Source organism: Callorhinus ursinus, unplaced genomic scaffold (genome assembly GCF_003265705.2).
Source record: "Callorhinus ursinus isolate GAN/ISIS: 27379988/994484 unplaced genomic scaffold, GSC_fseal_2.0 scaffold6, whole genome shotgun sequence".
NCBI classification, from domain to species: domain Eukaryota; kingdom Metazoa; phylum Chordata; class Mammalia; order Carnivora; family Otariidae; genus Callorhinus; species Callorhinus ursinus.
Window position 1 is genome coordinate 11,137,840 of NW_027397068.1, and position 12,944 is coordinate 11,150,783.

A 12,944-nucleotide genomic window follows, 5' to 3' on the forward strand; every position below is an offset into this window, starting at 1 on the left:
GGAAATAGGCTGTGGCGATTTCTAGTTTGGCACAAAGTGACAATTTGCTTTTGATTCTGCTTGGACCTTACTCTACATAATCCCAGTTTTTTCCCACGGTAGATGTGAGCTGTTTCCTTCTGTTGTTTGACTAGCATTTTTCTTCCGTAAGAGACAATTTAGGTTAAGCGGGGGTCTCAGCCTCTCTTGAGTGTCTAGTTGTGTGACTCCAGTAATATAGACACCAAAGAACATGTGCTGCTTTTCCCCAAATATTATAACATCCTCTGCAGGCCCACCCACAGCAATGCCTGTGCTGAGTTCAGAAACTTCCAACCAGATGGCACACTTCAAAAAAGATAATGATGTAGGGATAGTCAGTATGCTAAATAGCAGCCCTACCCACTTATCCTCATGCTAGAAAGCTTTGGTATTTAAAAAGTTTTAATATAAAGATTTGACTTATTGTAGTTCAAATACATAAACTGAACATCCGAGTACTTTAAAATTAAACTTGGGGAACAAAACTAAGATTCAAACAAGAGTATAGTTACAGGTTTTTTTGTTTTGTTTTGTTTTAGAAGGTGGGTAGGGGATGAGGGAGAGGGAGAATCTTAAGCAGGCTCCATGCCCAGCACAGAGCCCGAAGCAGGGCTCGATCTCACAACCCTGAGATGATGACCTGAGCCAAAATTGAGAGTCGGACGCTTAACTGACTCAGCCACCCAGGTGCCCCCACACGAATATAGCTCACAGGGAATATCCAGAAAGGTAATTTCTTGTCTAAGCCAGAACACTGATAAAGATGCTAAATAAAATGTGTTTCACCAGGAGTTTGAACCTGGCCAACATCTTAATGAGCATGGTTCCATATGGGAGGAGAAATTGTTGTTTAGCCTAAGATTTATTTAGCACTCAAATGCTGTCCATTATTAAGATTATACTAATCTTAGCATCTGGAAGATGAACATTCAATTTGCAGTGTTTTGCCCAATTTAAAAAACAAAACAAATCCCAAGTTAGGTTTTCTCAGTCTAGTATTTGTATCTTACAAACTTAAACCACAAATGCTCTTAGATCTTTGACATATACCACCACTAGAAAGAATGTCACCAAGTCATGGACTTCTACACCTCATGAAAGGATGATCTGTAGTGTCAAGATTTTAGATTTACTAGGAATTGCCTATACTTGAATAGGTAGATCATGCTGCACAAAGAAAAGTATTCTCTGCTCAGAGACTGTTCACAAATGCTTCTGTTCATCAAATGGCTTTGCAATAGGTTAACTGATGTACAGCTATGTACAAATCTGATAATTAGCTCAAGCATTTTGAATTAGATTACCCGGCTGAAGAATATTCAGAATTATTTTGTCTTGTGGGCTGACGCTGTGGGAGGGGCGGGTGGACCCTGGCAATGCAGGCAGGTCATGGACAAACGCCACCATCTGCTTCTCCCTCTCCTCTGGCAGGCAGTCCAGTACTAGGTAACCATTTATCATTCTGCAAAGTTTCTCCTACATTTTTCAGGTGCTGAGCAGATTCTTGGATTAACTTTTAGGTCTGTTCTGTAAAAGAACAGAGGACATCTGTCTATAGGACCGCCGATCCCACCTCTTCCATAAGCTTTCACTTTCACTAAAGTAATTGTTACACATTTGGTTGGAGTGTCAAGTCAACTTCTCATCTTCAATGTATTCTTCAAACTCTTTCCTCCTGTCACTGGAAGAGAACCTAATGCACCAAGGATCTTCCCTGATGGTTTCACTTCTTTCTATGTGGATGCTAAGGTAATTGCATTAGTTTCATCCAGACGTTGCCTCTTCTTTTTGGTAAGTTCCTCAATGTGTTCATTAAGCTTCTGTCTCTCCTCTTTCCAACAAAGATCTGTATTACCGGTGGTGGTCTTTTCAGAGAATCCTTGGACTACTGGATCATGACACATCTGAAGAAACTACCTCAACAACCATCAGGAATGCAGAAGGATTTTTTTTCAAGAAAGGTCCAGGGTATCTTCTGAGGTCAGTATACATCCATATATCTCATACGATTTCTTAAAATAGTGATTTACGCAGTATTATATGTCAATTCTTTATCAGCAAAAAAATCAGTAAAACCTTTACTGAAGTATAATTCAAGTATCACACATGCAAAATATATGATTCAACGGACTTTAGTATATTCAGAGTTGTGCAACCGACACCCCCAACTTTTAGAATGTTTTCATTACCCAGAAAAGAAATCCCATGTCCATTTGCAATTACTTTCCATGCTATCCACACCCTGGGAAACCCACCTCTTTCTTCCTATTTTAGATACTTCATATAAATGAAATCCTATAATATGTGATCTTTTGTGACTGGTCTCTGGTACATCCATGTATCAGTACTTCATTCCTTTTTATTGCTAGATAATATTCCACACACATCTTATTTAATCATTTATCAGATGGGTATTTGGATTGCTTCTACTTCTTGGCTATTATGAATAATGCTGCTATGAATATTCCTGTACAAGTTTTCTTATAGAAAGATTTTCAGTTCTCTTGGTTACAAACCTAGGAGGAAACTGCTGAACTGTTTGGTAACTGAATCTTTTAAGCAACTGACAGTCTGTTTTCCAAGTGGCTGTGCCATTTGATATTCCCACAGCATGTATGAGGGGTTCAGTTTCTCTACATCTTTACCAACATTTGCTTAACTGTTTTTAATTATAGTTATTCCAGTGGATATGGTACTGTTTCAGTGTGGTTTTAATTTGCATTTCCCAGAGGGTTAATGGTGTTGAGCATCTTAAGTGCTGGCCACTTGTACTGGTTTTTGCTGCTTGAACTGACACATCCAAAAACATTTTCAAAATGCAGGGTGTGTTTTTCAGTGTTAAGGCAATTGTTCTGATGTGCTTTCGTTTGCTTTGACATGCCATGCTCCATGTTCTGACATTTTCCCAAGTACTGTACAGTTTGACTTGCTTTTAGGCTGCCCATCATTGAGTCTAATTAGCTCAATAATACACATGGAAACTTTGAAAGTCTTTCAGAATAATGCTATAGTTAAGATTTTGCCAAAGCAAGGGTTTTTTCTAACTCTTTGAGCTGCATATTGCCTTGAGTAATCATCATCCGGATTGTATCCTGTAGAAGAAAGTGAAAGTTGGTCACTGTTTTACTTGGTTAAACAAGGTACAGCTCTATCATTTCATTTATTATTCAGGGACCAACACTGAGAATTGGAACCACCGTGTATTAGGAAAGCCCCAAACTGACAACTGAGGGTGCACAGTGTCTGACATGTTTTGTAAACCCCAGTCGTCATACTTCCCAAACCATCATGCTGTCCTATTTATAATCTTTTCATGTGTGTGTATATATGGTTTAACAGAAAAGTCAGGTGATGCTACTGTAAAGATTATAAAATTTCAATTATCATTTGAGTGGAAAATTGGTAACATTAAAGGAATGATCCAGATGTATGTACATCTCCATGATCCTTATATTCCAAAATGTCTGTTAAACTTAAAAAAAAAAACAACAAAATGGTCAGGGCCTGTCCTCACCATGATCTTCTTCTCACCTCTTGGGTGGCACTTTTGTTTCTTCTGAATTCTTCCCTTGCCCAGTCCTTCAGGTATTTTCGATCAGAATCATTTGGAACTTCCCGAATTGCTTGCAAAATCCTTCTGTAGAGAAGGAGAACTTGTTGCCTTCTCATGAACTGTAGAGGGGAGGAGAAATGTCAATTACAACTGCAAAATCTACAGCCCAGAGGGCTTTACTTTAGGAATCTACTAAATAGATGACTTCTCTTTGGTCCTCAATTTTGAAAAGGACAAAGAACTTCTCTTTTAAGAAAAAGGCAAAAAGTGTATTTGGGCTGTCTGCTTACTCCTTTGTCAAACCTTAAGAACCCCGTAACATTAAGAGATGACCAATGAGCAGAAAAAGAACTACCAGTTACTATAGGCTGTAACTACAGTACTTTTTTTTTTTAAACCAATGCAGTTAAAATTCTTTGGCAATCTCACTCTTTACCATAGCTCAGTACGACAGACATAACAGTCTTCACCGTGGCCAAGGCATTTAAGTTCCAAAGAGACCCAGAGCCCGCCCGCCTCACGAGCCCAGGGCCAGAGGGCAGCCCCCTCCTCCCCGGCCCCTCCTCCCCAACCCCACCGCCGGCTTCCGCATCAGGAAGTCCCGCCCCCGCGACGCACTCCGCAGGGCGGGGTGGAGGGAGTGATGGATAATTGAGATCAGATCCTGGAAAGGCTGGCGAAAACGGCACTACCTGCTTTAGCGTTAGCGTCGCCGGTGGTAAGCGGGAAGTCGCCATTTCCTTCAGGTAGCCTCGGTCCCCCCAAGAGCTCCAGTGCGCAGGAGCGGAAGTGGGGGCGTAACCAGGGGGCAGGGCGAGCTCGGTTTCCTGGGAGATGGTTCGCGGCTTACACTTGGCCGCCGAATCCCCCGCAGTCTAGTTGGAACCAGTAATGAGCTATAAAGCCTTGGGCAATTTTATCCTAGAATATATTTTCTTAGGGGTGCGAGGGGATAGCAGTTCTTGCGTCACAAATAGCTGTGATAGGAGGAGTGGTAAGGCAACTGGCACAGTTCCTGGCACTGTGGTTAGCTTTGTGAGGGGTGAAATTATTTGTGTATTCCTGTTGGCTTTTTAAATGTGTAGTTAGAAATAAAAATTTAAATGTTAACTTTAATTTTAATGTTTGTGTCCTGTTCGTCTTTTGTTTTCATCCTGGTCTTTTCTGTTTGCAACCATTTTCCCCATGGTGGCATCTTCCATGGTTGCCATTAGTTACGTTCATCTTAAATGTAAGGTTATTTTACCAGCATAAGTGGGTCTATTTGGGAATAGAGAATTGCATTTGGGGACCTGCAAGCTATGGCAAAACTGCCGGCAAGTCCAATAAAGGACAGGAACTTATTTTACAGAGATGGAAGTTGAGAGGGGTCGTTATGAAAAGTCCACTGGGGAAAAAGCAAGATTTTTCACGGAGTTGCAAGGGTAGTTGATTTCTTGCACATTGCGCCTCTCCCATCTTTTACCCCCTTGGGTCCTGTAATTGATGATTCTTTCCTGCTGGCCTTCTGTTGGGGTCTATAATTGGTGCTTCTGTTGGGAGTCTGTTATTGACCACTCTTCCTGGGAGTGACATTGAGTGGCCCAGCTTTCCTTTCTAGCCTCCCGACTCTACTTCAGTGAAGTCTCCCTTTATTAATTTTCACATATTCTTATGACGTTTTAAATGGCTGCTCCATTGGAGTTATAACAATTTTGTATCACTAAGAATGAGGAACTGAATGTCCCTACAACTTAAGCTTTTATTTCCTATTGTTTTATCTTCCCAACACACACATGTCCTAAAGTTATGCAAGTAGGGTTGCTGAATCTTTACTATATTTCGTCAAATAGAATGGTTCTGAATTAAAATACAGTCAAAAATGTTCATTTGGTTACCCATTTACTGAGCATTTACCTGATTGCCTCACTTGCTGGAATCCTTTGGTGCTCCCTTTTCCTAACTGTGTTCTTTTGGCAACTTCATCTCTCCTGGCCTCCTTCCTCATCTGTAAAGTGAAACAGGATCTACCTCAGAGTTGCATTGTATGTGATGCACTGAAAACAGGACCTGCCACATATGCTCCAATGCCTAGCTTTCTTGAACACTACCAGGCATTGTATGGGTGATGCGAACTATGACTACTTTTTGAAGTTTTGTCTAATTGGCAATAGCAGTTCATTTTCTTCTTATAAAAATTAGTGAAATATCCCTTGCCACTTATTTTATGAATTGTCATCACTGGTCCATTTATGGTGATCAACAAGGTTTTTATACTAAATTTATATGGCTTGTTTGCCTGTTCTTTAAAAAATTTGTTTATATAACTTTAAGAAGTCTCTATATAGTCATGTATTTTTCTTTTGAGGCTTTTCAATTTCATTTTCTCCCCTTTAGAGCTTTGCAATTCTACATTATGTCTTCATTGTTAACTTTTTAAAGTATTTATTCCACCTAGTTTGCTTTATGGCTTGATGTGGATGGCTCTCTTTTTTCCAATTGCTAAACTATAATTTTGACACCATTAAATCCTTCTTGGGCTTTGATGCCCATATGGTAAATTTTTTTAGTGTCTGAACAAATTGTTCGGGATTATTTCATGTAAGACTAGTACATTTTATTGTTTGGCAGGACTAACACCCTGTAGTTTGAGAATCTTTTTGTATCCTTTCCCTCCAAATCATAAGATCTTTATTAAAATTGATAGTGTTGTCTTTTCACATTAATTTATAGATTTTTATACTAGTTCTTCCCATCCAGAAACACTCACTCATGTTAGACACAGTAACACTGTCATGAGTCAGGCTCCCACTTTGGGCAGGAAGACCTAAGACAGGGAGACATATCTGAGGGCTCATCTACTAGGTAGGTGTTTCCAGAAGGGCACATTAGGTAAGAAAATTCCAAAGAATATACAGAACACTGGTAGATTCTAGGACCTCTGGTTTGCTGTGACCAGATCAGCTAGTGGTATGGGCATTCTGGGAGAAGACACAGGAGAGTAATAACCTTCTTCACCAGAGGGATCTCTTCACAAGAGGGAGCTCTAAAGTGACTTGTCTAGGATACCACCAAAGCAGTCCAGACTACAGATTAAAAACGCTCCAGCTGCAGCACAAGCAGAGCGGAAGACAGGATAAAATAAATGTCTGAAAGACCGGACAAGATTGGTGTTTGGATGAAGACAAAGTAAGGCAGCTCTAGAGTTTGAGCTCCAAAGGAGAGCAAGCCTACCCTTAGTGACTCCCTTCGTGACTCAGGTGTGTCCTGCTTCTTACCCCACCCCTAGCACAGTTCCTCCTAGGTCTCCTGGGACTGCTTCCATGCTTCCCAACCCTTTTCCCATCACAGCACAAGCTGAAAAGGGGATTTTTGGGTACCAGCTGGGAAGCTCCAGCTTACATGGTACAATTTCAAAGGTAGATGATAGATCACATCTTGGTCAGAATGGTGGTGTCTTTCCCTACCCAACCCATCAGAGGGCTACGACCAATGAAATGAGTGGAACAAACATGTCATCTGGAGCAAAATCTTTACGAGTCATTGTGTTTTTCACCCACTTACTCTTTCCTCTGCCACCAGGCCAGCATGCGGCAGCTCACCCACTGTGGACGTAAGACACAAATGAGAAACCCTTATGGCAGTAAGCCACTGAACTTGTGTAGGCCCTGGCAACACGGCATAAGCCAGGGATAGCCGACTGATGGAGCAGACAAGATCGTTCCCCTGGCATACCTTTTATACACCTGTCATGTTCCATTAAGAATGCTCACAAATTCTATCAACAGTGGTATACGTTTAATAATCAGAATATAACCTGCATAGCTTTTTAGAATAAAAAATGATATAACCTTAGGTACATGCTTTAGGACACTTGGTTAAAGAACAAGCAATCTGTGTCTTTGATGACCACCTCAAAAGTGTGGCAAACTTCACAGTGTAACTTGAAAACAGATGTGGAGATAGACAATTACATCATGGCATGTTGTCTACAAAAGAACATTCTGACAAATAGAACACAGCACACAATTTCAAGTATTCAAGCAGTGCTTTCTGACCAAGTAAAAACCATCTAAAAACCATTGATGTATTTTGACTGGGGGAAAAAAAAATGTAGCTGCTTAGTTTTTCTAAACACAGCATTTCTTTTCCAAAATGGGACTGGCTCAGTCCAGCTTAAAAGCAGTGGAGGAATGATTCTTCCCCTTAATTGTTAAGGAAAAAAAAAAAAAAACAGCAGGGACTGTGGCACAGAAAGAATGAAATAACCAAAGGAAAAAATCAGCTTTCCATCATTGCATAGTCTCCTGAAGCAGCAAATGTGAAGGACGACACAGAAAAACCACTTCATTTTTATTCCATCCAGGGGTCATTTTTCCTATTACCTGGGCTCCCATGACATCTGGTTGCTTTGTTAAGACCACATATACCCCAACCTTCCTATCCTCAAAGAGAAGGCAGTTACCATCACCTGAAGCGCAATGAAAAAACACACACACTTGGGGACTCTCGAAAGCGGCTATTCAGTCTCTTGACAGCATATGGATACACACTGTGGGCTTGGCAAGGTGGAGACTTAAAGCAGGGTCAAAAGGGCAGCTGCCTTTAGTCCTTTGTCCAAAGGCCTGGGACAGTCTTATTCTCTCCTAGCCACTTCTCCAGGTAGGTGTCCAGGGCTCCTGCGAAGGGAAAAGGCAGCCGGGCCCAGGCCTCCTCGTAGGCCGGGCCTTCCAAGGCCAGACACCTGCTACTGCTGTTCCTTTGCTGCCCTAGGTTTGTGACAGCTGGAGCCCAGGCAAAGCAGGGAGCCCCAGGCTTTCTCTAGCTCTGAAAGCACATTGTAAACTAAAATGTACACTGTAATACAAACTTTCTGTAGCTATTAGGTGAATTTTTATAAATCAGATCTAAGATAAAAACATTTTAGAGCTGGGACTGCAGAAGCACTTGTCCAAAACAGGGAGCACCTGGCCCGAGGTGCCACGGTCTGACCATGGTTTACTGTGTTCCTTCCCTACGCGTGGTCGGAGGCTGCCACCAACTCAAACCACTGTCTCAGAGCATCGCTGAGCGTCTCGGGGAGCGCATTCACATCGCGAAGAATGATATAGAATGGGAATGGGAACTCTTCCATGTAGGATCGGATTTCGGGCATCTCTCCAGGTCCTTTAAATATTGGTACTTTAATGTCCAAGATAGAATCCTGTCGACAGAAAACATTTTGATATAAAAAGAAAAACCAAACCAGTATCCTTGGCTAGCTCTTCCCTGATCTCTTTCACTAACAATCTTTAGATCTCCTATATCAAACTCCTACATATAAAATTAGCTTTTATTACTAAGGAACAGTTTTCAGAACTCTTACTGAGGAGGCAAATCTCTTTCTGAGCACCCTTTCCAGGAAAATAGACACTGAAAGGGAGGGAGAAGGGCAGACAAGAAAATCCAATTTTCCTATAAGGATATTCTCTCATTTTCTACTTGGAGTAATTCAGTCTTCCAAACTTGTTGTCCAGGCCGTAGTGTGACTTGCAGAGACAGTGCTGTCCCTGGAACAGAACTGCCCTGTGGGCATCTTTCACTTAGCAGCCCCTGCCTCCTGCTCCGAGAAGGGCACTGCTAGGGTACAAAGAACTGGGAGAGGCCGGTCTGCAGTTTCAAGTGGACAAGGCCCAGTATCAAGGCTGCAGTGCCTGCAAGGACACAGTGCAGAGGGAAAGGATGACCCATGAGGGAGGAGTTGGCACACCTGGTGGTTAGGAGGGTGGTCTCCGAAATCTGTCTGAAATTCTGGCTTTCCTACTCATTACCTGTAACCTGTATTTCTGTCCTTCACTGTAAAGTGGGAATGATGATCCTTACCTCACTGGGTTATTCACAAAAAACTAATACAAAGTGCCTAAAACAGTGTCTGACAGAACATTAGTAGGAGTTATGATGGTGTGACCTAGGCCATATTTCAGACAGAACAGGTTGAAGGGAATCCCAACTTTTAGTAATCACTCACGCGGGAACTGGGATTGTCCAATACAACAAAAATGACAAAGATGTTAGCGTTCCGGGCGGCCTGGACTGCCGCCAGGACTCTGTCTTTGCCCTCGAGGAAAAGGCCACGTCCATCAGAGACCACCAGGAGGAGCTGTGCGGTTTCTACAGCGGAACATACAGCAGGAGAGGAAGAAGGGGACAAAACGGAAATCGCACTTTTAACAACTCAGACCTACGTGAAGACAAGTTAGTGTAAGCTTTCTCTGTATCATTAACCAAACAGATGTCTGAAACTGATGAATTCTGGATATAAGCAAAAGGGACGTCTAAGTCTATTACTTCAGATGCCCCAGTCGGACATAAAGGCTGCAAAAAGGCATATGAAGCTTCTGTCAATAAAGCAATTTCCCTGTCACATTAGATCAATTTCATTGTATAGCAGCATATGAGAAGTAAAACATTTATGGCTATAAAGTATAAAAATAGCAGTATTGAGGGGTGCCTGGGTGGCTCAGTCGATTAGGGATCCAACTCTTGATTTCAGATCAGGTCATCATCTCGGGGTCGTGAGATTGAACCCCACATTGGGTTCTGTGCTGGATGTGGAGCCTGCTTATGACTCCTTCCCCCTCCCTCTGCCTCTTGCACTCACTCAAAAAAAAAAAAAAAAAGATGGCGGTACTGAGTAGGCCATTAGAAGAAAGTGCCCAAATCAGAAACCTGGAACTGGGTTTTCCAAATTTCTTTTAACTAACTTGTGTATTTTTCTCCTCTTTGCATTTAAATGAAAACTTAAGTGGAGGGGCCATTAAAATAAATCATGAATAAAAGCGTTTAAAAAGTTTTAACTCTTAAAAAAAAAGAATTAACTCTAGTGTTTCCAGTGAAAGACTATAGTGCTTGAGGGCAGGCCTCTTTCTCTGTGAAGGAAGTTCAGCAAGTATTGAGAGGTGTTAAAGACTTGCTGCAAACAAGAAGCTTCTCCATGATATAATCACGACTGAGAGATTTCAGAAAGAGCTGAAAGAATTGGTGTGTTTCAAGCCCTAAATCAATCATCGTTGTATTAGCTGGTTTCTGAATTATGTCCTCCTCTGCTTCTGTCATTAAAATATTACAGAATGTTCTTAATACTAAGTTCTATACACCTTGCTCCTTCTTCACAACTCTGAACTCTAAGTATATACTAGTTCATAACAAAGAAGAGTTGACCCTTGAACAACACGGGTCAGTACCGTGTGAGTAGGCCCATTTATATGCAGAGATCTTACTGTAATAGTACTGCATGTATATTTTCTCTTCCCTATGATTTCCTCATGTTTTTTTTTCTCTAGTTTTATTGTAAGAATACAGTATAAAATACACATGATATGCACAATTGCTAATTAACTCTGTATGTTATCAGTAAAGGCTTCCAGTCAACAGTAGGCTATTAGTAGCTAAGTTTTTGAGGGGTCAAAGTCATATATGGATTTTCAACTGTGTATGGCGTTGGTGCTCCTAACCGCCCCCCTGCCCACCACCACATTGTTCAAGGTCAACTGTAGTTCTTTCCTATCTATTCCTCCATTGGTTATAAGCCCCATGGGTATGGGTTCAATAAAAATTTCTGAATGGATAAATGGTTGAGTACACAATGAGTGCCCACACCTCTCCAGCTCCTGCTTACCTTTTCCAAGAGAGCATACACTCTAAAAAAGACGGTCATGGGTACGGTGGGTTGAAGGAAGCAGCTTGTGAATGCACACAACAGAAAGGCATTGTGTTGATAAAGACAAAAAAGCGCAGCTCACCTGGACTGGCGTTGTGTGAGGGCTGCTCAGCAGCTGCAAACATGCTGGCCACGGACTCAAGAAACTAAACCAGAACCAGAGACAGGCCGTTATTAAACTACTGAAACTCTCTTCCCATTGTCATGGAGACTGAAATTACTCCTGGCTCTTAAGTGATGATCAAATAAGCTTCTCAGATCTAGAGGCAATGACACGGCCCCTTCCAGCCGCCTGTACAAGGCAGGGACGATCCTTGCCCTGTTGGCATCTATCCTTGGGTGCTGGCGCCCTGAAGCACAGACCTGCGTCTCTGCCACACACACCACTAGTGTTCCGTAACACACCCAAGAGGAAAAGACATACTTCCCCCGGGGTAAAGAGAAGACATCAGTAATGCCCCGAAATAAAACAGCTATCTTCTTGCAGAAGAAAACAACTGAGCAGAAAAAGGCAAGAAAACACAAAATGTCTAGTGTAGTATAAAGAAAGTGGGCTAAATCAGGGCAGACATGAAGAGGACAGAATTATCATCCTATGCTGTGTTTTGAACTGATGTCATCCTGAGCAAGTCACTGGCTGTATTTTATATCCTTTCTTCTCTAGGCTAAATTAAATGGCAGAGAAAAATTGGCCCAATGATGGGTACGGGAAGATGGTTTATTTTTGCACAAGTTCCAAATCTGTCAAAAATTAGGGAGCCAGAAAAATTAGTGACACACTGTTCATCTTTGAGGAACGGAGAAATAAGTCATACCTGTTTGCTAATGGGTGCCAAGGAAGTTTCTATTCCAGTGGTGTCTTAGGCTGAAGTTTAGAACTATTCTCCACTGGAAATTTTACCTGTCCTAAAATCATACTGGGGAGGAAAGAGTGCTAAAAATTATGTCTCTGGGGCACCTGTGTGGCTAAGTCGGTTAAGTGTCTGCCTTCAGCTCAGGTCATGATCCTGGGGGGTCCTGGGATTGAGTCCCGAAGGAACCCAAGCTCCCTACTCAGCAGGGAGCCTGCTTCTTCCTTTCCCTCTCCCTCTGCCCCTTCCCCCAACTCGTGCTCTCTCTCGCTCTCAAATGAATAAAATCTTTTAAAAAAATTATTTTAAGTTAAAAAATAAAAATTATGTCTCTCCCACACTTGCTTAAGAATGACTGTGCAGAGGACACTGATGTTGTCAGCATACCTGAGCAATCTTGGTTTTCTTTTGTTGGAATTTACAGAGTCGCAGAATCTTGGACCCTGAGGAATCACTGAACTGTTCATGGAATGGATGTAACAGCTTTACGGACTCTCCAAAACTAGAGAGAGAAAAACCAAATACAATGGGAGTTAATTTTTGTGTGATCAACATAACAAAAGGAGGCTGATTTTTCCCACTGGGATTTGAAGGCACCCTTACCTGCACACGGCAATCTGACCCACTTCCAGGAGGGTTAGAGCATTTCCAATCACCGCCAAAGATTCAAATGCCAGCTATGAAATACAAAGTTAAGGGTTGAAGGAATCAAAATATCCTCTAGATCAGTGCCTCTCAACCTTTTTTATACCAAGAGTGCCACGAAAATGTTATTTTTGCATGACCCACAGGGAACATCAACATGGCTATTCACAATCAACCCAGAGGCCATGGTGGCCCT

At 41.9% G+C, this 12,944-nt stretch overlaps 2 protein-coding genes across 3 annotated transcripts in view; both read right to left on the reverse strand.

Moving 5' to 3' along the window:
* Nucleotides 1-1,535: 1,535 nt before the first annotated feature.
* LYRM2 (LYR motif containing 2) lies at nt 1,536-4,427 on the reverse strand. Its single transcript, XM_025862606.2, has 3 exons — nt 4,267-4,427; nt 3,553-3,693; nt 1,536-3,113 (listed from the first exon to the last, which is right to left on the reverse strand). Exons 1-3 carry the CDS (start codon nt 4,309-4,311, stop codon nt 3,033-3,035), a joined length of 267 nt encoding a protein of 88 aa, XP_025718391.1. The 5' UTR covers nt 4,312-4,427; the 3' UTR covers nt 1,536-3,032.
* A 2,902-nt stretch (nt 4,428-7,329) lies between these two features.
* The window catches only part of MDN1 (midasin AAA ATPase 1), a 158,028-nt gene continuing 152,413 nt past the window's right edge, over nt 7,330-12,944 (reverse strand). For both annotated transcript variants that reach the window (XM_073893610.1, XM_025862627.2), the window contains exons 98-102: nt 12,707-12,780; nt 12,491-12,605; nt 11,335-11,398; nt 9,561-9,703; nt 7,330-8,756 (exon numbers count right to left, since the gene is read on the reverse strand). In XM_073893610.1, coding sequence (XP_073749711.1) covers nt 8,568-8,756; nt 9,561-9,703; nt 11,335-11,398; nt 12,491-12,605; nt 12,707-12,780 — 585 coding nt within the window. In that variant the 3' untranslated portion in view covers nt 7,330-8,567. The remainder of the gene's footprint in view (nt 8,757-9,560; nt 9,704-11,334; nt 11,399-12,490; nt 12,606-12,706; nt 12,781-12,944) is intronic.

Bases quoted from the DNA above. Each gene is read 5' to 3' on its own strand.
- LYRM2 (XM_025862606.2), bottom strand. From the start codon at position 4,311: ATGGCGACTTCCCGCTTACCACCGGCGACGCTAACGCTAAAGCAG. The intron at 3,694-4,266 runs GTAGTGCCGTTT...TCCCCTCTACAG, and splicing joins CGACGCTAACGCTAAAGCAG to TTCATGAGAAGGCAACAAGT. The intron at 3,114-3,552 runs GTGAGAAGAAGA...TTTCTTCTACAG, and splicing joins ACAAAAGTGCCACCCAAGAG to GATACAATCCGGATGATGAT.